This window comes from Centroberyx affinis, unplaced genomic scaffold (assembly GCF_046629955.1).
Source record: "Centroberyx affinis isolate AG114_WGS23_722 - 3 ecotype Tasmania unplaced genomic scaffold, CSIRO-AGI_Caff_v1 ptg001062l_1, whole genome shotgun sequence".
Lineage (NCBI taxonomy): Eukaryota > Metazoa > Chordata > Actinopteri > Beryciformes > Berycidae > Centroberyx > Centroberyx affinis.
The window spans coordinates 98,740-121,932 of NW_027279612.1; the positions used below are offsets into that span (position 1 = coordinate 98,740).

Sequence of the window (23,193 nt, forward strand, 5' to 3'; positions counted from 1 at the left end):
GAGAAAAGAGAGGAAAATGACTAATTTGTGCAGGTGAGGTTGTAAAAAACAAAAACAAAGAGGCTTATAGAAACATCAGACCTCAAACAATACTTTGAGTGAGAGTGACATCTCTGTTGTGCTCAAAAAACAGAAAGCATGATGAAGGAATGAACTAGGAATTGGAGCTTATTCTACAGTTGCACTCATTGTAAGTCGCTCAGGATAAGGGTGTCGGCTACTATAAATGCCTAAAATGTAAAAAACGGGAATGTGAAAAGGATGATCTGGGTTTGATTATGCTTATGGTCGATTGGAATCAAGTCTAAATTGATTTCATCTGCTCCGCTCGGCTCTGAATTGCATTGGAATTCTGTGTGTCGTGGATGTTGAGGCTGTAATTTTGTTAAACCCATATGGCTACTATGACCTCTGGTTTCCATTGCAGCTCTACCATCCATCCTTTAATTAGAAACGGTCGACTCGGTGTGCTCTCTGTAGCGCGACAGCCTGTAGCTCCGGTGTTTATTAAGGAAAAAAAGCTTCTACCTTTTCTCCTAAGTTCTCATTTCCTTACCCAGCACCTCCTCTCTACTCTCTACTCCACTCTACTATATTTATTCTTGGGACAAAGCTTGTATCTCCAAAATGACAAGAACTAAGAAAAACAGCCTTGTTTTCAGCTTGACCACCATGCATGTTTGAGTTTATCCAATGAGATTTTAAAGGGTTTCATGAGACCAAGGGTGGTAGAATTTTCTCAACCCGTAGAGGAACATGTAATCCTTCTGTTGAAGTTAAAACATGAAAATCACCAACAAGACAGCAGTGATTTACTATATTTTATTTTATTTTTTGTCAGACCACTGTGGCTTTAACCCCTGACCTCTGGATAAACACGCTTTCAGCACTGTGTGTAGCATGTACACATGATGTAGTATGACATATGACACATATATAATGGTATCTTAAGCCCTTTAAGACATGCCTGTGATATAGAGCTATATAAATAAACATGACTAGACTAGAAGTGATCGAACCTAAGCTTATCTACATGACAAAACACCTAGGGGAGAGCGGGGTAAGTTGAGCCACCCCTTGTGTCCAGGCAGCCATACACAATTAATCATGTGATCACAGATTTAGGAAGAATAATTAATTTCTCTCAAGGCTCTTACTCACCTCAGAAGCTGTTCAGGAGCTACTGGTAGAAAATGATGGCTGTACTTTGCAGCTTCCAGTTTCAAATGAGTGTAACTGTGACATTTTGAAGCACAGCAATGCTGGAAAGAAAATGAGTACATGAGAATATCAGTCAGTTTTCCCTGGATAGATAAAGGTTTTAAAAGCAGAATACATAACATTCCCGTAACACGCCAGAAATTTGCTTTTAAATGTGTTAAACATTAAATAGTGTGCGAAGCTTGCTTGTGTTGTCATCATCTTGCCTCAATCCACAATAAGTTAATACAAACACTGACATTATCTTCTGAACTTCCGGGATGAATTCCCCCAATACTTTTCATTTTGAAAAAAAAAGAAGAAATTATGCAATCATTAGATTAGGTTAGATTAGATTAAACTTTAATGATCCCTGTGAGGAAACTGGGTCACTGCAGCAGCAAAGAATAGGATTTAGATAAGAAGAGAGCAAACAGAGCGTTTTATAATAGAGCAAATTATTATAACAAAAGAACATATTGACGAGGGCAGATAAATGAATATTACATAAAGCGTCTTTGTTGCCGGATTTACAGGTTGATCAGATGTTTGCAGTTTACAGATCAACAATTTATCACTTCGATGCAGGGTGTGATCAGTTTTCTTTATATCATGGATGAGAGGATAGCAACAGTTTGTGTGGTTTGGGGCACTAATGCTGCGATCTGTCCCGGTCCAGGTCAGAAAATGAAGTGATGGATCTGAGCAGTCCGGTGAGGAAAGTCCCCGTGAAGATCGTCCACGCTGAGAGCAGCTCGGAGCGGGAGGGCCGGGCCTACCTGGCTCAGAACAACGAGGCCTGCGGCTTCTTCGAGCCGCCCGGGCCTCCCCAGATCTCCGCCCTCGGCTCCCCGGAGCACCACTCCTCCTCCCTGTTCAGCGCCTACACGCGCCAGGGGACGCAGCGGGCCAGGGCCCAGCACGAGGCCCCGGACCCGGGTCGGGCCTCGCCGTCCGTCCAGCGGGGAGTCGAGGGGACCGGCGCCGACACCCGGCGCTCGGAGGAGGACGCCAAGAGAGAGGAGCTGGCCAGGGACATCATGGGGAAAGACAAGTCCCTGGCTGACATCCTGGACCAGAGCGGCAGGAAGACCACGATGGACCTGATGGAGGGACTCTTCCCCCAGGAGGAGCAGATCCTGGAGGGGGCCCACCAGCGCAGGAAGGCCTCCGCTGGCTCCAGGCAGCCCGCCTCGTCGCCCAGGAGTACGGATGAAAGGTGGGAATTATTATTTTGGGCCAAAAACGTAGTCGACACAACTAAACTAGGGCTGCAACTAACAATTACTTTCAATATCGATTAATCTATCAATTATTTTTCCGATTAATCAATCATTTAGTTTAGAAAATGTTACAAGAACCCAAAGTGATTCTTAAAATTGCTTACTTTGTCCGACCAGCAGCCAAAAAACCCCAAACTATTAATTTTATAATGATACGAAGCAGCAAATCTTAGCCTTTGTGAAGCTGTAACCAGCAAATATTTGGTATATTTACTAGGATGAATTGATTGACGATGAATTGATTCTCAAAACTATAATCGATAAAAATTTACAAATCAGCAGACCTCCCATGGTAATATGAATGGTATCTGTCTCTGACCTCTGACCTCCCTGTCTAGGCCCAGAAACAAAAAGAGAATCAAATTAATCAAATTATTATCAGGGCAGCACTATTCTAGAAGACAAATCAGATTTTTAGAGCATAATAGGACCTGCAAATGATGTTATATTATAAGACAAAGTGGCTTCGCAGATAAACATTACTTTCCCATCCAGCTCTTCCTCCCTTCCTTTGAGGTGTGTTAGTTTTGATCTTTACACCCTTCTAGTTTTGGTTCGTAAAATTGATCATTAAACTGAGACCTCCTCTGTTTTACCAGCCTGTTATACTATTGTTCAGTGAGTGAGCGCATTGAAGGTTTGATCTTGGTCGGCCTTTACACAGCCTGCTCTCTGGTGGTGAAACGTTGCATCACATTTGTCTCTTCCAGTGAAAACTCTGAGGAAGTCGACCTGCTTCCTTGCTCTCCGATTTGCTCTCACCTTATTTCCGAGGCAGGAAACATTTTAATCCACCGGCCACAGAGGCTGATGGACTTCAAAATAGCCACTTCCACTATTTAAATCAGTCAAATCAGATATTTAGAATAGAAAATAATCTCCTGACTATGGTTTAGTTGTTGGAAACCTTTGTTTGGCTGGTGGTAAACTCCCTTCCCTTCTTTTCTCCCATAGAGAAATAGCAATAGCGATGATGATCATAACAAACGCTCTTATTGACATTTGCCAAACAATTTCAAAATGGATGATGTCAGATCGGTTAGTCTACAATCATAAAGGGACATGCTGTACCCAAGCTTGGTCTGTTTATTGGTCTGTCATTGTTATAAAATGGTTTTAAGGCTCCATAAACATTGAGAGGAGGACTTTTCTTTGTCATATTAACCCAGGATCCCTATGAAAAAGAGAAAAGTGTAAAAAATTAATTTGATAATTGTGAGGTCTTGAGGGGTTTGAGAATTGCGTCAAAAGTATATATTTTTTTCAGATCCGTTAGAATATGAGGTCATATTTTACGTAGTTGCCGTCATTTCACGTATTTGTTATTGCCGTTTGTTAAATTCATTGAATCTTCATCTATTAACTGATATGACCTAGGTTACAGTCATATTGCTGAATGACAGTTTCATCAAAATCAGACTGGTGGTGTCTGAAATATCATGTTTGAGTTACAAATCAGGCCAATTAGTGTCATTTTTTAAATGTCAGAACACAGTGCCATCCAGCCACTTTGGTCGAAATTGGACCATTGGTGTTTGGGATATTATATTTGAGTTGAACATTTTTTCACATTTAATTGTAGCACCCCCATTAGGCCAATCAGTGTATTAGTTTAAAAGCTGGAACACAGTGCGAAGATGCATCATCCCTCCAAGTTTCTTCAAAATCAGACTCGATTTTATTGCGTCTGAAAGTTGAAATAAGAAAATGTTTAGAAACCTCTGTTCATCTGTGTGTGTGTGTGTGTGTGTGTGTGTCAGGAGGGAGGAGGAGGGTGTGTGTGCGGCGGCCTCCCTGGTTCCCAGCTCCTCCTACTACAACACGTCGGCTCCCAAAGCCGAGCTCCTCATCAAGATGAAGGACATGCAGGAGCAGCTGGAGGAGCAGGACTCCGAGGACGAGCTGGACGTGGATCTGGCCAGCAAGAAGGTAAAACTCTCATGGACTGGATACAGGTTTGGTCATCACAGTTGTGTTAGAGCAGTCGGTGATAGCAGCAAAACAGACTTTTATGTATATGAAAATGTAGCAGATTATGAGACCATCAGTTAACCAAACAATGTGAACCAAGGCGCATTCAACTTTACAAGAGACCCATTTTACACCAGAAAAAGATGAAGTTTATTTTATTCAATAATTAATCATTAACAAAATTATTTTTTGACATCTATTATGTAATTTACCATTATAATGCTTGGGACCAAATCACTAATCTATGAAAAACAAAACATGTACCTCAACAATGTCTGTTTTTCTATGTTGAGCCAACAATAATAATAATAACGATAACAATAATCATGCTGTTGTTGAGTCCTGCACAATTCAATAGAATACAATAGGCAAAAAAGCTTTATAGGCAAAAAAGCTTTATAGTCGTCTGCAAGTGTAAATTTGCTTTGAACACTTTAGGTGCAGAGGCAGAAGTTTCTTTCCATGTCTTTAGGTACGTAGTTGTTTGTTCTTCTCATTTGTTAATTAATTTACTTCTTCTCTCTCTTTCTCCTGCCTCTCCCCTCCCTCCCTCCCTCCCTCCCTCCCCCCTCTGCAGCAAGAGCTGATCTCCAGCCTGGCGAAGAAGCTGGAGGTGCTGCGGGAGGCTCGGCAGAGTCTGCAGGAGGACGTGGAGGACAACGAGGCTCTGGGCCGCGAGGTGGAGGCCACGGTGCAGCGCCTCTGCCAGCCCAACCAGCTCGACAAGTTCCGCATGTTCGTGGGCGACCTGGACAAGGTGGTGAGCCTGCTGCTGTCGCTGTCGGGGCGGCTGGCCCGGGTGGAGAACGCCCTCAACAGCCTGGAGGACGAAGCCCCGCCCGAGGAGAAGGTAAGGGAGGAGAGAGACGAGACGGGACGGGACGGGAGGGAGGGAGGCGCTTTTTGTGGCCGTCATGTGAGAAGTTTTCAGGAGTTAAAGTTTACTTTGTACTCGGGACGGTAATGGAGGCGGCAGGGGTCGCAGAGAGGCCCGTAGAAAAATCTAACTACGCACCAGATGGATGTTTTGATTGGCTTGTCAGAGAGGTGAGGCAGGGCTTTCAGTCAAAACACCTCATGTCCATTCTGGTGCTACACACAAGTCAGCTATGATCGACCACTTTAAAGAAACGTTAGCAGGGCAAGTACTTCGCTACTTACTTTTAAAAGTAATTATTTACATTGCAAAGGTATTCTTTATCAAAAGTACCACAGAGTACAAAAACATTGGTATGTGTGTGTTGTTTCCATTAGTGGCATGTCTGCACAAGATGCCATGGGAATTTCACTTTTTTTTTTAATACTTTTTAAAAAAAACAAAAACAAAAAATATATCAATATGAAAGATAAAAGTAACAACATTCTAATTTTAAAAAGTAACTAATAATGGATTGCAAGAATTGAAAAACTAGCGTGTTAAGTTACAGGTTACTAGTAACTTAACAAGTGTAGACTCACTATCATTTTAACACGTCATGTAAAATTTAATGACTTTTTACATAACTAAGTTGGAGCGTTGCCATGACCATAAAAAAAAGGGTTTGTTTTTCACTTCAGAAAATTTCTTAAGAGGTCAAGGTCTTTTATAATCACCACAGTTGGACTTGCTGTGGAGAAATACAGTTAAAAAACACAATCTAATGCAATGAATGTGAAACAAGTTGTAAAATAGATTCTGCTATATTCCTGTGAAGTGACTCGTTTTTAAAATTCCCTGATATTCCCTGACTTCCCCAGAGAACTGATCAAATGCCCTGACTTCCCCTGTCTGGAAAGCTCCTCTCTAAATTCCATGATTTTCCAGGAATTCCAGGACCAATGGGAATCCTGAGTGTTGTTGAGAACAATCTTCAGCTATAGAGTGATATGGCCTAATTGAATCATACTGACCTACGTCTATCATGTTGGATTCATGCCATTCATACCATCTCCCCTCCCTCCCTCCCTCCCTCCCTCCCTCCATCCCTCCCCTCCCTCCATCCCTCCCCTCCCTCCATCAGCGCACCCTGACGGAGAAGCGCAAGCTGCTGATGCGGCAGCACGAGGACGCCAAGGAGCTGAAGGAGAACCTGGACCGCCGGGAGCGCCTGGTCTCCGGCATCATGGAGGCCCACCTCGACGCCGGGAGCCTGGACGACTACCGGCACTTCGTCAAGATGAAGTCGGCCCTCATCATCGAGCAGCGCAAGCTGGAGGACAAGATCAAGCTGGGCGAGGAGCAGCTCAAGTGCCTGGTGGACAGTCTGCCGCTGGAGCAGAGGGCGCTTTTCTGACTCGGTGGGAATGTGGTTTTCCATGAGAGCTACTGGAGCGTCGGACTAGATCGAGCACCAGGCTGCTGGAGGACTACATTTTTATATTAAAGGTGCTATGTGTGGCATTTTTAAACATCAATGCATCATTGTTAAATTAATTGTGATACCTTGGTATAATTACCTTTAACAAATGAGACCATAGCTGATTGGTCGCCTGTATCTCACACCAGTAGTATTGTTAGGTCTAGTGTTTCTCCACATTAAGACTACATTTCCCATAAGCCCCGTTACAATGCCCCGTTAGAATGGAAAATGCAGAGTAGAGGCTGACAGGCTCCTCAGTGATGGTTTCTTTGGTTTACAGTACTTACTACTAATGTCTCAAAATCAATGTGGTAATGATTTATTGATGTTAAACTTCTACACATAGCACCTTTAATATTAATCGTGATATTTTATTGATCCCTGTATGGACATTGTCTCGTCACAATCAGCTACACTACAGCGCCCCCCCCCTAGACAAGAAGGGGAAAGTGAAGCAGAGCATGGATTTGAAACACTACAATATAAACAAATCGTTATAAATAGATATATTATATATGCAGACCAAATGATCATGTTACTTGTGATAAGCGTTAAAAATAAAACACTAATCAGATGTGCCATGATCGCTTAAGTGCATCCATTTTTAGTCATCTCTTCATATTCTAGTGTTTCCAATCTCCCTTTAATATCTTTGATACTGGGATGCTTTACACTCTGCTATATGGCTGGGTGTGTGCTTAATTATCATGCGTGTTTTAAAGTAATATTTTCTAGTAATTTATTGTAGCCTTTTTGAATACTTATATATGCAGAAGGGGGGAATGTTTTCCCCGTAATTTAATTTCACTCATGACATACTTGTTTTTTTGTTTTACAACGAAATGAAGAGTTTGATTCCAAAGTGCTACATATCTGTTTTTAGGAAGAAATGTTACCTGAAGTTCGTCATTCATTATGTCCAAAATATAGAAGATCCAGTCTCTTAAAGGTGTTATCAAATTGTCAACCAAGTTTTTAAGTTTCTTTAAGTTAAGTTCCTTTACAAAGTACCATATTTTCCCTTACATTTGTGTGGTCTACTATTTTGTAAGAGTAGGTGTCATTTTTTCAGATGGTGGATATCTCATTTTGGAACGAAACTCTTCAGATTATGCTAGAATATATATATATATATATATAGGCCTCATGAGTTGATATGATTCTGATAACTGGAATTTATTCCCGTGACGACAATGCTGATTTGTTCCAGCAGTAATATTGTTCTATTTCTTTTTCACGCCATAAGGTAATACACTGCTAATGTTACAACTACAGTCACAACTTCGTGCTTTTCTTACCTGTAGTCACACAGATTTTCATTTATGCTTTGGGCTTTTAGCTGAAGCTCCTATCCAGAGCGACCAAGAAAGGACACAAGGATCAAACATGTGAACTTCTTGTTACGGGACGGTCTCTCTCGCCGCTAGGCATGATTTCCCGAATTATGTTCCTTTTCTACTTTGATCCGAGTAAAAGGACTGAGGTGTGGTTGGTGTTTTCTATCGTACCCAACAAAGTTAAGTGAAATTGCGATCATAAAGTTAGCACTTTACTCTCTGGTTTCTCTCTTTCTCTCTCTCCCTCTCTCTCTCTCTCTCAGTATATCTCTGAAGATGTGCCTACTGTAGCCTCCCACCACTGTGATCTTCATGGACTGGTGCGGGTGTGTGCCGACACAGCCCACACTTCATGTATGCAGTGCACTCTCTCATCAACCTGAAAGCAATAAATGATTAAGCTGAGAGGTCACGTCTTTGTTCTTCATATTGTAAAATCAATCAAAATCAATAGTGCTTTCTTTTATTTTAAATGGAGAGTGGACAGTCCAATCCCCTTACTGCCCTACAAAGAAAAAGTAGTAAAACTGAGAAAAATGATTAATGTATCCCAGAGTTTCCCTAACACTGAATAGGTGATGAGTCTGGGTTTCAGTGGAGAGTTTTAGTGTCCCATAATGGTCTAAATGCTGTTTTAGAGGCTTTTCAACTCTGACAAGAATAAAATTTGGGGGCGAAACACTAAATACGTGTAATTTTTTGGCATGAAAATGGTCAAATTTGCTCAAAATATTGCTCTGTTCTCTTATCTGTATCAGCTTTCAACTACCCATATCGGTGTAACCCTAGTCACGACCTTAGAAACACCCGAAAGTAGTTACTGCTGTTTGATTTGGCAGGGCAGAGCTGGAAACCCGAGAGGGAAATTGAGCAGGCTTTTAGTCCCAGGGGAGAAGGATCTGGTTGGATCTGATCCCAGGCCAGCAGCAGTACATGGGGAAACTATACTCTTCATTCCCTTGAGAGTAAGACGAATGGAAAAATTTGTCACCAAGTTTGTGTGAAAGTAAAGGCTCTGGTTTATTTAATTACAAAGGAATCAACCCGAAGCATAAATTTCAAATATATTATTTTGATGATTATATTTTTATCCATGTGACGCACTCTAGGTCTCCATGATATGAAAGTAATTTTTTGTTACTTCCGCCCCTCATAATAATCTTGCATTTGTTTACTACATACACCTATCCCTGGACAAAGTATCAAACACATGCTCTTTGTCTGTCGGATGACGTTTTCTCATCTATTGCTCAATAAGACGACAAAGCAAACAACACCCCATGCATTTACAACCCCATGCTGTGAGTTTTTCCATTGCACTGTGCTGGACCTGCTGTGGGTGCGGTACAGTATCAGTATGCTTTGGTTTTCCATTGGAGTACTGAACAGTGCTGTGTATTTTCAACCTGTTTGTGGAGGAGAGGAATGTCATGCTGATATCCGCGCCAGAACTATTTAGAAATGGGACATTTCTAGCATACCTGTACCATACACTTTAATCCCAAGTGCCTCACAGTACCATGACTGCATACATTTTTAGTACGGTTAGCCAGGCTGGAAACAGTTTCAAAATATCCTACTCAAGTAGAAGTGCTGTTATGCTGAAACTTTACTGAAGTATAAGTAAAATTAGTGGTGTAAAAATCTGCTTTAGTAAGAGTAGAAAGGATCTTGTTCAAATTGTACTAAGAGTAAAAGATGGGTTACTTAAAAAAACCCAGACATTATTAGGCTATATGAACTTTCTCATTGCAAGTTCAATACGTGAATTCAATACGTGATTGCACATGCTGTTATAGACAACTGTGTAAAAGCTGTGTAAAAAAAAAAAAGATTCTGAAATTCTTATCATTATTCAGTTTCTCAATGATTCAGTGATTAATGATTAATAATAGTTCAGTGATTAAACAACTGAAAAAGCCCTTCTCTATTATTAAATATCATTGCTACATTCCCGTTTATTCTGCTAGGCTATTAGCTATCCAGCTAGCTAGCAAGGCTAGTAATGACCACAACCAAGCTAACACAAACTGATAAAACTGTAGCTGGATGGATGGCTTTTTGGCTAATGTTAATAAGCTATCATGGATAAAAAGAAATTCTAGCTTTTAACATTATATTTAGTTAACTTAGTGTTTCCTCCACATGCTAGCACAGGTTTGATACAGGTGCAGCGTCATAATTAGCCTACACCAGTTTAATTTAAAACGTGGTGAAGCACAATACTTCATATACAAGTAAAAGTAAAATTACTGACTTCAGAAAGCAAGTACACAAAAAAGTTACTCAATTAGCCTACAGTAACAAGACTAAATGCAATCTGTCACTTCCAAAAACTTGGTTGAAAGTTTTGTGCACAAACCGTGGAAACCTCATGGAAAAACATACCTTACAGTATTGGTACGGCATGGTACACCAGTGCAGTAGAAAAGGTTGCAGGCAGGAGGGGGATGGCCCGAGTCGCCCTGCCTTCCCATTAGTGCCTATACAGTCAATCATTTACAGTGCCACAGACATGATGAGAAACTGTATCTAGGTTATGGGTTGCAAGGTTGCAAGATGAGGAAGTGTAGTGCTGTTTCTGTCAATAAAAGCGTTACCTTCCTCAAAGGTTTTCATTCTGGTGTCCATTCCCACTGTCAGACTGCTAATGCTCTGTTCACAGGTGTTTGTCGTTTGGACGCTGCGAGACTTCTGCACTCAGGTAAGTGCCATTAGCCAAATTAAGAATTTGACTCCAAAATACTGTTTATGTATATCCAGTCTTGGCAGGAAAATCATCAAAATATAGTCTGTAAAGGAAGAATGTTATCTACTGTCCTTTAAAAAGTAACACAACCTGTTTTAATTTTATGCTATTAATCATATACTAAGAGCAGGTGTCACTTTTTTCAAATGGTGGATATCTCACTTTGGAACTAAACTCTTTGGAACTAAACACAGTTATTAATTCCATTGAATTACAATTATTTCCACTTTGAAATCTGCCATAACAGGTTTTGCATTTATGAAAAAAGCTATATTCCCTAGTAATTTACATTTTTGAATTTTAGGTTAAGTTGTTGCTTTTATCCAGAGTATTTTAGCGTGAGTGCAATGGCAGAATAAGTTCTCTGTTCTCTGATAATTTCCTTTTTTTTTGGTCAAGCTTCCTTTTTTGCGAATTCTCTGACAATCTCACTGACAATGGTTATTATATTGATTTATAAAACAAATGTCAGAAGATGTTCCTGTTTCTGACACAATAATGTGTGATCATTCTGTGGTTCACACTTCACTTCCTCACAAGCTGAAACTGCGTACGCACAAAAAATACAGTCAAGTCAGTCTCTTGAGGTTAACACTAAATGGGAGCACACTAATGAACACAAACTTAATTGCCCATTGTGTGCCAAGGAAAAACTAATTCAGCTCCTCTTGGAGGCCGATGGATGTTCTTAAAAAAAAAATTCTTTACTGGTACAACAGCAACCATCGTGTTTTGGCAGAAAGCCTTCGTCAGGATTACATCAGGTCTTAAATACCTTTCCAAAATGGCCACCTTAGTGGACTTTTATGACTTCAGAAACCTCAGAACATAGGTTACATGTCAAAGGTCGGTGAAAAAGAGACAACAATGAAGCTTTAAACCTGCTAGCTCTCTCCTTTTCCTAATGGTAAATCCCACGGGAGATTAACTTGTAACTTTGACTATTTTACCATCCAGTGAGAATTTTAAAACAGAGTAGGACTCCAAATGATGGTTCATTAATGATCAAAGTGGCCGGTAGAGTAGACTAAATTTACATGTTCTCAAGAACTTTGTGCCGTTAGTTCTTCTGCTCTATTGCCTTTCTTGAGTGCGTACTGATACTTGAGAGGTGGTTTGTTTTCATTCACAAACACCTGTGTCTGTCTGTGTTTTCCTTTTCCTCGCAGAGGGAGCCTGGTGCTTTGTTTGCCAAGTAACCCGGGTGACAAGAGAGGATCGGTGGAAAAGACGAAGGTGGAAGGTGTAGAGAGACTAAACGCCAGAGAGAGCGAGAGCGACAGAGATCTCTCTTCCTGGATATGAGGTGTGATTCTGAAGCCGGGGTGAAAACATAGATGGCATCTTCCAACGAGGAGGGTTTGAGCTTCTGATGATGTCCGATTCGGGGGCCACCTGGGCTTCCCGGGCTTCCTGGGTTTCCTGAGGCTCAGTAGTGGATCTACTGCGATGACCTACCTGGTTCACACCGCCCACCACCAGCTCGTGGCCCTCTGGCTGGGCTGCGTGGGCTGGACCCTCACCGCCGCGGCCCTCGGGATCATCCAGTGGAGGGTCTGGCACGTGGCCGACAGCAGCGTCATCAGCTCCGGTGTGGCCTGGGTGGGCGTCTGGAGGGCCTGCTTCAACAGCCACACCCTGGTGACGCCCAACTTCAGGATCATGTACTGCAGGAGCATCGGCCTGACCGACGCCTTCACGCCCCCGGAGATCGCGGCGGCGCAGGTTCTCATGCTCCTGGCCTTGATCGTGGGGTTTGGCGGGAATGCGGGCGGTGTTTACGCCCTGAGGAACGTCTACTTAGGGCTGGATAAGAGTGCGCCGATCCGCTCTGTGTTCTCCGCCGCCGGAGCCATGTTCCTATTGGCTGCCACGATGTCGCTCGTGCCTCTCCTGTGGAACCTGAGCTCGGTGGTGACCAATCAGACCGTCCAGTTCCCCCCCGACTTCCACATGCCCAAGGTCCCGGACTCGCAGCGCGTGGGTTCCGGCATCGGGCTCGGGATCGCAGCCGCAGTCCTGATGATCGTCACTGGGATTATTTTCTTAACCTACAGGCTTCCTGCCAGATCAGAGTTCAGGATCCAACCCTCTCTGAGAGAAGAGGTGCGTCCGGACGGGTCGGCGGCTTTAGGACCTGAATCTGTGACCGAGAGTCGAGGGACTTTGACCGAATCCAGGGGCAAAGACAACCCGGCATTTGAGTTGCATGAACACTTGTGAACAGTTTACTGGTGTTTGAAGGCTGAATGACATACTTGAGTGTGACAGAGTTTACCAAAGATACCAAAGTGTCAAAGCGGATTAGATGACTGTTGTCAAAGATTTCAACATATGAAGAGTTTTATTGCAAAATGAGAGATTCATCATTTCAATAAACTGACAAAATGATTGATCGCACAAAATTCAAACTAAGCATGGTACTTTTTAAAGGATGTGACCTAAGTCCTTGGTTTACAATATAACACCACTTTTACAGCCTGGATCCTTTGTTTTTGTGGAAGTATTGAATGATGAACTTCCGGTAATGATTCCAACATTTTATTTAAGTGGTCAAAAAACCTAGAGCTCCTTGTTACGCCCCACCCTTGGTCGGCCCTATGGGGCGAACAACACTCCACCATTGACCCAAAATAAAACTCTACCGACACCTTTTAAAATACCCAAGCCATGGGATTTATTAACATAAAGACATACAAAACAACCAAGACACTAAATCAAGACTACAAACAACCATCAAAAGACAACAACAACAACACTAAATAGAATCCCAGGCTGAGAGGCAGCAAGACCAGCAGTCCGCAAACCAGAAGCCTCTCCCTGGAACAGGAGCCTGGAGCTTTTAACCACTTCCTTTCCTGGGCCAGGTGCACCTCATTGAGGACTGATCAGGTGTAGAAGACCTGGGCGGAGCTATAGAGACAGGAGAGGAAAAGGGACAAACAGCACAGGGAACACATACAACCGTAACACTCCTTAATTATGTTATTTTTGCTCTTTTTATGCTCTGGAGGATAGAAATGGAGGAATGCATAGCCTTAATGCCATCACCTTCACTGCAAAGGCTAAGAAGTGGCTGCTCGGGTTTAATTTTTTTTTTTTTTTTCGATATTTGTTGTTTAGTGATGATGTGGAAAACATTGGCTGAAATAGAGTTATTGAGTTAAAGCTGTAATTTTTAAATGTAAGGGAGTCATGATGTAATGAGTGCCATCTAATTCTATGTTAATAATGCAGCAATAAAACATCATATTTTCAAAAAGATTATCATATGTTGATTTTGCTTAATTGAATCCTTCAGATAAGTAACATGTTATAAGCTTTTACTGCAGATGAGTGATGTTTTCAAATCTCTTTATTTAAAATCTGAATGCTATGTGTATTCATTGTTAAGGACAGTAAAGTTTGGACACTTCTGAGTGATGTAAAATATCATGTACACTAAATCAGTGATTCTCAACCTTTTTTCATATCAAGGCCCCCTAATTTAGTCCCCATTAGAGCCACGGACCCCCATTTGATGAGATAGTTTTCTCTCTGATCCAAATCTGAGAATGTTTTTATTGTCAGATATGATTTTGTTCAGAATTCAATGACTATCTGTACTGTAGGTAGAGAGATAACAGAGAAACTATGATCAAAACAGTCATTCCTCTACATTCTCTGATTGTGTTAACTTCTTGTAAATGAAATAATGGGTGAAGTTTAACAATTCATCAATATGCTGGGGACCCCCTGGAACCCCCTCAAGGACCCCTGGTGGTCCCCGGACCCCACATTGAGAACCACTGCTCTAAATGATTTGGATTGATTGTACAATTGCAAATACATAAAAAAAATGGACTTATATGGCTGTTCATCCAAAGGATTCAATCGCTATGTTTACATGCAGGGAGAATTCTGTTCTACATTTTCTTGGTTACTATAGAAACCAAGTTTTGGTTTGACACATATAAATGTCATAACTCAGTTTGACCCTTGACCTCCTTACTTTTGGTTGCATGCAATATTGGTTATCTAAGAACTGAAGCCTATTCCACATAAAAGCAACAGTGAAACGGCTTAAATGTAATGTAATGTAATGTAAATGCAGATTGTGCTTAGTTAGTCCCTTTGGAGCGATGGTAATTGGGAAAGGATGCAAACGCACTCATGTTCTCTGGAGGTTTTAACATGTGACACTTTGGCGTTTAGTCATTACCTCCCAATGGGGAAAGGGAAAGTTTCTAATCAAATAAAAATGCTGTTCAAAATGAGAATACTTCAATACAAGCTGCTTCACTGAGTCGTTTTGATTGACTTTTGTCTCTTTAATTCTACCTTATGAAATACTGGGCGTAATATTCTGAATTTGTCTTTCAGTCATGTCTAGATGAAAGACATGAGGCACTTTTGGGACAAGATGCATGAGGAAATCTGATTTCTTTGTCTTATTCACAGAAACAAATAAAACCTCATAAGTAAAGTTTACTGTGACATCACAGAGAGCTCACATTCTAGAACTCCACAAAACTTTGAGCTAGGAGCCAGAGCTTCCTTCACAAAAAACTGCATCTGCACAGAAAGACACTCACCACTGTTTGACATGTATTACGAGGACGAGCAAGTCCCTGATGGTGATCTTCATCATCTTCATCAGCATCCTTTTTATGATATGTTCGCCTGGCAGGTGCCTCTTCCACTTCTGAACTTCCTGGACTTGCCTGACGAGACCGGCAACGACTCTGGTTTTGAGAGCCTGTCTGCGGAGGAAGAAGAGTCTGATGATGATAATGGTTCTCTGTACAACTCCAGACCTTCCTCTCCTCTCAACCAACACCTCCCAGTGCAGGACCAGAGGTTTTACTGGGATCAACCCCCTGCTCCCGCTGCTCCTCACCAGCAGATACCTGAGGAACATCAGCAGATACCTGAGGATCAGTCTGGAGAACTGGGTCTTGGCGGCAACAGACGCTCTTTGGTTCCTCCTTCTGAACCTGCTGAATCTCCTAACAGGAGTCCGGAGGGAAGCCTTGGTGAGGCAGAAGTCTCTGTTGAAAGAAGGTCAGTGAGGAGGCAGCGGTCAGAAGATGGCGGCTCCTCTGAGGAGTCGGCTCCCTCCACCTCTGGAGATCAGGTTGCCGCTAAGAGGCAGAGAAGGTTGGAGGACAGCGACTCAGATTAACTTCACCATCCCAGACTTTTATGAAACACTACAGCGCTGATGTTTCAATGGACAGTGGAACCATCTCACAGTGCAACAAGGAAGGATTTTAACAACACTGAATGGTGCTTTGACATCTGCACCTGCATTGATACTTCAGTAAAATCAACTGAACTTGCAATCTGTTTTGTTTGGGGGATTTTTTTGTATCATCAGCTTCATGTTGACTTTGGGTGCAGCACAAATGACTGCATGAATTATGATTCATACCTGGCAAAAAAAATATTTAAGCCTGGTGTCACATATTTGAACAAATTGAGGTGTATGTTGTTTATTTTCATATAAGCTGTTTTGTTGCAACAGAATAAAATGCAGAAGAATATGGTTGGGGCACAACACATAACAGAATTGTCTTGAGTTCAACTGTCAGTATAATAGAAACATTGATAGGGTTTTATTTTTGGAGATCCTTGCATCTTTTTACAAAGTTTTCCTTCCTTCCTTGGATTATTTAACTTTCTGCATAGTTAATCTGCCTGCACAGCCCATTGTCTTTAGCATTCATATCATGTTAAGACACAGATAAGGTGGTGGCAGTGATACCTGGAAGTAATTTGCAATTACGAAACTTTATTGTCCACAACTGATGTAACAGCTGATAATGTAATGATTGCCAGTTACAATAATAACCGGAATGGCTCTGCAAATGAGTCAGAAATGCAATAAAAACTGTTAATAAAATGCCAGACATTGCAATATCTTCAGACTGATGTAATACTGTACTTTACTTCATACATTACATCAGATTGCATTTTTAATTACTAATTTAGAGGGACGTTTTTATACAGTTTGACATATTACATTATCTAGCACAAATTTTGGACACACAATCTAATTTTTTAAGTTAACTATTAACTGTAGGTGTTGGATAAATGTAGTGGACTAAACGTAAAAGTCAGATGTTACCCTTGAAATGTAAAGGATTAAATATACTGTTAAAAGGAAATATTCAGGTAGAGTACAAGCACCTAAAGTAGGCTACAAGTAGATTACCACTTCACACAAGAACAAAATGCAGAGCGCTGTGGTTGTTTTTCTTAAATATTTTATTCAAAAAAAGCAAAAGGATCATCCCCAGAATTTCAAACCATCTGCATCAATGTTCCTCTAGTGATGAATAGTCGTTTCACTTCACTGAGATCAGTGTATGGCTGCAGCTGTGGCTCCAATCACAGCACCTCCTGCTTGGGGTTTCATTAACCTGAGCCACTCACTGACACACTACCAACAGCACTAAGGAGAGACACACTAACAACAGACAGTCAGGTTCAGAGAATCCTATTGAGGCCATGTTTTACTTTGAAGGACTGTTTTCAGGCTTTTTTTAATGCACCGCTCCTGAACTCATGGAGGAGTACGTGCTGGAAATATTCAGCCAAAGTCAGATATCGCTTGAAGACCGGCTCAGAGGTGCGGCGTATCCATCATTCACGGCAGCTTTAACCAGAGATTTTAAGAAAGTGTGAAGATCGGAACAGCCAAAGACTGTCGATCGACATCAACATGTGTTGTGACTTTTTCAGATTTACCTTCAGGAGTTGAGCATCTCCTCTATCTAAATATCTTTGTAATTCACCTCGTCATACTGAATCTACCTTCAGAGATTACACAGACTGAACCGCTTGCTGAGCTTAAGCTTTTTGAGGAACTTTATACATTGTACAAATGAAAAGTTTCATTCCAAAGTGACAAATCCACCATTTGGGAAAAAAAACAAAATAAAAATGGAGGCCTATTCTTACAAAACAAAGGCTGACTAGACAGTAAAACATTACTTATAACTCATTGCAACACCTTTGCTTATGAAATTGTTCTGTTTTAGAGGACAGAATCATCTGTGTTTTTAAAATATTGCCTGCCTGTCAGGTAGTAAAATATTTCCAAAATGACTATATATATTGTCAAAGAATGAAACCCTTCAAATATAAATAAGACGACACTTTAGATACATATGGCGCATCACTCAAACACTCTAATACTGAATACAACATGTACAAGGTAAGCACAAAAAAACTTTCAAATCTTAAATATTATTGTATCAGGTCAATTATTGTCATAATTATTATTTTACAATTTTCATGATGATGATTTTGCGTTCTCAAAATGCGATGCGCTGAGGCCGGAAATGTAAATAAAAACAAAAAAGTTTGAAAACTCCCTAGGAGAATAACCTCTCTTTTCTCGGTCTGACGAATCCTGACAAGATGCTACGTCCTTTTCATCATGTCAGGTGAGAAAGTGGAGCTGTAGAGAGACTGTCCCGTAAGAAGTGGGCCAAGGGTTCAATCCCCACGTCCGGTCAAAGTGCTCTTGAGCAAGACACTGAACCCTACCTGCTCGCTCACTGCAAGCCACTCTGGATAAGAGCGTCTGCTAAATGTCCTCAATTTAAATGTAGAACAGATGTCGAATTAATTGCCTCATGTAGAAACGACTAGGGATGGGATGATATGCTTCTCTCATGATACGATTTGATACGCGATACGCGGTTCACGATTCAATACGACGACGATACGATGTAATAAATAAAAGATCAACGACAGCAAAGTCTGACGGCAGAATTATGTTTATTTCTGAGCCACAAACCTTTCTAGCGATGGCACTGGCTCGCTAGAATGGAAACAATTTAAAAATGTCTTCACAAAAAGCAGATAATAATTTGGATGGAGAGATTGTGAAACCGTGATGGTCAAGCGTCTCATTTGTGATTACTACAGCAGAGTAAAATGGAGTTAATATCGCGATTCATCTTTCTGACCCACGATACACATTTTTGCATCGCGATATATTGAAATCCGATGTATCGTCCCATCCCTAGAAATGACTTTACCTTCGCCATCCGACAACTCGCCTATCACGTTTCCCTAACAAAATTATTAACAGGAATACAAACAAAGTCGAGTTATTTGCTACCGCTGTCGACCTGCTGACACCCCAAAAAAAAGCTCAAATGAGGAAATAAGTAAAAAAAAAAAAAAATGTAATTCATCAATTTAAATTCCGGTGTTACACTCGAGGTTGAACGCACGGGTCGACAACACGAGTATCCCTGCGTGTCGGAGGAACAGCGACCGCCGTCATCCCGCTCCGCTAATCCTTTTCCTTCTCCTTACCTCCCTCTCTTCACCTTTCTGCCCCTCACACATGGAAGCCCTGATAAGAGTCGGTTTTGATCCAGATGGTTTGAAACAGAACAAAAATTACATAGATACATACAAAATAAAATACAAAATAAGAAAAAAAAAAAAAAATTAAGGAGTAAGAAATGCAGCAGGAGGTTTAATCATTCCGAAGTCCGCCAGTCTGTTCTTGATACACTTCGATGACGTCCTCGTCCTCCATTCCCAGCTGAGAGGGAAAAACAAAAAGGAGAGACAGATTTTGGTTGGGTGGCTCAATTAAATCAACACCATAAGAGTTTTACATACTCAGTATTATTCATCAAACCTATGAGAAATCATTTCATCATTATCCCCCTGTACTGCATGTACTGTGATTCTGATGCAAAATTAATCATCACACAAGACTGACATGCTGTCCAGACTGAAACATTTAATTTTGAGTGTCCGGCTTATATTTCGGAGCGGTTATCTCCTCATGTGCAGAAGCGAAGTCTTAGATCAGCAGACGATAATAACTGTAATCCAGCCTTTGCAGTCAGAGCGCCTAAACTTTGGAACAATTTGCCTGAAGAAATATGTTCATCTCACTCTGTATCTTCTGTTAAGAAGACAACTGAAAAATCACTTTTATCGACTTGCATTCATTCTTGTTTTATGTTCTGATTGTTTTGTTGTTTCGTTTCACATTCAAATTATGCAGACGCTATTTGTCCTTTGGTTTTGCTTTGCTGCATCTTCTAACTTTTCCAATATATGTGTGTTTGTTTTTAATCCCTTAATTGTGAAGCACTTTGTACCTTTTGTGACAAAAGTTTCACAGAAATAGCTTATTATTATTATTATGATTATGTAGTTGAAAATGAGCAAGATGTTGATACAAGATTCCAAAAGGAAAGGAAAAAAATGTCTTAATATTTAGCAGTAAAATCAGGATTATCATTGTAGTCTTAATCATGCCATTCTAGGAAACAGATAAATGCATCTGAGTGCATCTTTGACAGTTTACAAGTAAATAAACTCTCATTTTCTTATTGGAGATGGCTGAAACAACAGTTGAGCAACAGTAATCCTGTGGTTAACAGTGTGGCACTAACTGGGGTCACAACTGCTAAAAAAAATATGTGGTTATGGCAATGTAAAAGAAAAGAAGAATTGAGCAAAAGGTTGATGGAGCTAAGAGAGAGCGGTTTACCTCTTTAGGAATTTGGTTGTCTGCGATTCTCTGGCCTTCGAACAGAAACCTTAGCGTGTTCATTGGGACGCCCTGGAAGAAATACACACAGCATCATCATTTATTATGAAATAATATGCAGAAAACTTGCTTAGATATTAGAGGAAAGGGGGGTAAACATCCTCAGACTCATAGCTTAATATTTATATCTGAGTCTGAGGCTGATTTAGTTGATTCTTATCGAGTACAACTTCCAATGTGTTTCTCATGAACAGGTTTTGCTCATGGACTCTTGGCCAGGAATGAATCAAACCTGCCGTGTCTCAGTTACAGGAAGTGTCTGGTGGCTCATGGTACTTTCCCACCCTGCCTCTTTCCTCTTACCTGTCTCTGGCTGTAAGACTCCTTGAGCTTCTTTAAATGCGTTGTCATTTTCACCTTGAAGTGGATTTCACTGTTGTCCTGAGGGCAGAAAGAGAAAACAATTAAAACCACAAAACAACATACTGTACTGTAACCAGCATGGAAGGAGACAATTGTTATCAAAACCACATCACACACTGAGTCATACAGTTTAAATTAAGATATTAAGATATTAAAAAGCAACTTTTTAGAGTAATTCAAATCACTGTTTACACTTTTATGGACTGGATCCTCTGTATTTTACATCTATTTAATAATGAACTTGTAATGATTGTTTTCCCAAAATGAACATGTGTAGTGTTTTGAAAATGAACTCATGAACGTCATCTGTTGCTCCTACAGTATCAGAGAGTCAAAGTGAATATCCAATGTTGTATCAAATATATTCTGTTTTGATTAAATCAGATATTTGCATCTCAGTTGTGTTGTTGGCTTTGGTAGGGAGTTATTTATTTTCAGACACATTGATTTGACTGTCCTAAACCACAGGAATAACATTAGAGTTGTCAAGATTGAGTGCTATTCCCCTTTAAATCAATTAAGTCAAAATTCTGGGCCCCACTTTGTAGATCAAAGTGTGTTAAAGAGAAATAAATAAAAATAAACACTAAATATTCCTGTGTCGGTATGCTAGACCCAGTTGTCATCCTTGTGTTCATACCTGGCCAATCACTTTTAATTTGATGTACTCTCCATCCTTCTTCTCCCCTCCATCTTGGCTGGATGGTTTTGTCTCCTGCAAAATAACAACAAATAATCAACTTGCTTCAGTGGCAAACATTTCACAAACACTTCAGATAGGCCCTGAACATTTTGATTCGTTAATTTTACTAGCATTAACACAACATAGCTAGACGTTTTCGGGTTGAAAACACTGATGAAGCTTGCTAGTTTTAGCATAGCTTTGCAAATAAAATGACAACAAAGCTAGCCACCGTTTGTTAAGCTAAAACAGTCCTAACAGCACTGAGTTGAGGGCCTGGAGCTAGATAAGCTAGCATGTTAGATAGCTAGATAGGAGGCAGCAGGCACAAAAACACTTATTTGCCTCTTTTTACGTTTCCCGGAGACAAAAACGACATTAATTCTTTAAGCTGTAAGTTACACCTTACCGTATCTGACATGATATTCCTGTGTGGGCTGTAAAAGCTTTAATGACAATGGATGTAGCTTCAGTCAGCTACCTGAACCTCTAGCCTGCTGGCTTGTTGTGAGAATTCTACATTAACCCGGAAGTGAGGTAAATTAGCGGCTTCTTTCAAAATAAGAGTCTTTCTTAAATTCGGTTTCGCAATAAAGGCTACTACTACTACTATTCATACTGCTACTACTACCACTAATACTAATACTAATACATAGTGAATAGGGTATACTGCCATCATCTTATATCATTATATGATTATATATCATTATATGGATTTTATATGTTTTTTTGTTTCATTAGGGGATTTTTCAGTCTTCATTCCTGAACCCAAACAGTTCTCAGAAAGCCAAGCTTATCTCGTCAGTTAGTCACACAAACACATCCTTAAATCTATAAAAACATAAGTGATGGCTGCAAGTGATGACACACAGACATGAGTGGGTGTTAGGTCAAGACCAGAGGAAGATAAGTGGCCCATTTGGCTCAGATACACACAGTCTGTTGGCAACAGAGACAGCCAAATGTGTAAAAGTCGACATAACATCAGAAATACAACAGATGTGGTTCAGTTTCACTCTAAAAATATAAAGTTTGGATGGGAATCTACCAAGCCTCTCCACATAGGTTTACAAGAAGCAGAGGAGAATATTCACTAAACTGAAATGTAAAATGCGTATGGATATTATGTGTGAATAACAAATATTAGTGGTTTTCTTTAAAAAGTCAGATAAATACAACTTAAAACAGATTTCACACTGATTGTTCCTGCGATCTTCAGCGGTTCAGTGTCAGCAGACATGAAGATACTTTAATCTGTGGTTTTATTAAGATTAATGGGCAATGGCTTGACAGTGAATCATCTGTGTGAGTAGACTGAAAGAGTATTTGTTTGAACAGTTACACCTAAATGAACTTTATTATTTCAAATTAGTGCTAATAGTTCTGGATCTAAAATGAGCCGAGAGATGATAAATAAATAAACGGAGTTTGTCATTTGTTTGTCATATCTAATTAATGCAATATTTAATTGTAGTGAACTGTGCATCTATAAACACAGACATAACAAATAATCATGAATGATGTGAACATCTGATAAGTTTTAGGTGCAAAAGAGTCCCTTTTGAACGCAGAAAATGTTCATATGGTCTGTGTTAAATCATATTATCAAACCTCAAAGTAAGAATTCATTATTTCATGACAGGGTTCAAGCGCAATCCAGGAAGGCAATACATTTCTCTGACATCACAGGTT

The 23,193-nt window shown here is 40.5% G+C and overlaps 3 protein-coding genes across 3 annotated transcripts in view; 2 read left to right on the forward strand and 1 right to left on the reverse strand.

The window, feature by feature from the left end:
- LOC139647213 (protein Shroom2-like) overlaps positions 1-6,727 on the forward strand; it is a 36,195-nt gene extending 29,468 nt beyond the window's left edge. Inside the window, 4 exon segments of the mRNA XM_071523078.1 lie at positions 1,880-2,419; positions 4,244-4,412; positions 5,032-5,304; positions 6,455-6,727. Coding sequence (XP_071379179.1) covers positions 1,880-2,419; positions 4,244-4,412; positions 5,032-5,304; positions 6,455-6,727 — 1,255 coding nt within the window.
- Positions 6,728-10,759: 4,032 nt separating this feature from the next.
- LOC139647220 (claudin-34-like) lies at positions 10,760-15,092 on the forward strand. Its single transcript, XM_071523086.1, has 2 exons — positions 10,760-10,834; positions 12,049-15,092. The coding sequence occupies exon 2, from the start codon at positions 12,329-12,331 to the stop codon at positions 13,100-13,102; it is 774 nt and encodes a 257-aa protein (XP_071379187.1). The 5' UTR covers positions 10,760-10,834; positions 12,049-12,328; the 3' UTR covers positions 13,103-15,092.
- A 2,027-nt stretch (positions 15,093-17,119) lies between these two features.
- sumo1 (small ubiquitin like modifier 1) lies at positions 17,120-22,009 on the reverse strand. Its single transcript, XM_071523082.1, has 5 exons — positions 21,911-22,009; positions 21,460-21,534; positions 20,760-20,837; positions 20,397-20,468; positions 17,120-19,430 (listed from the first exon to the last, which is right to left on the reverse strand). The coding sequence occupies exons 1-5, from the start codon at positions 21,920-21,922 to the stop codon at positions 19,362-19,364; spliced, it is 306 nt and encodes a 101-aa protein (XP_071379183.1). The 5' UTR covers positions 21,923-22,009; the 3' UTR covers positions 17,120-19,361.
- Between the last annotated feature and the right edge of the window lie 1,184 nt (positions 22,010-23,193).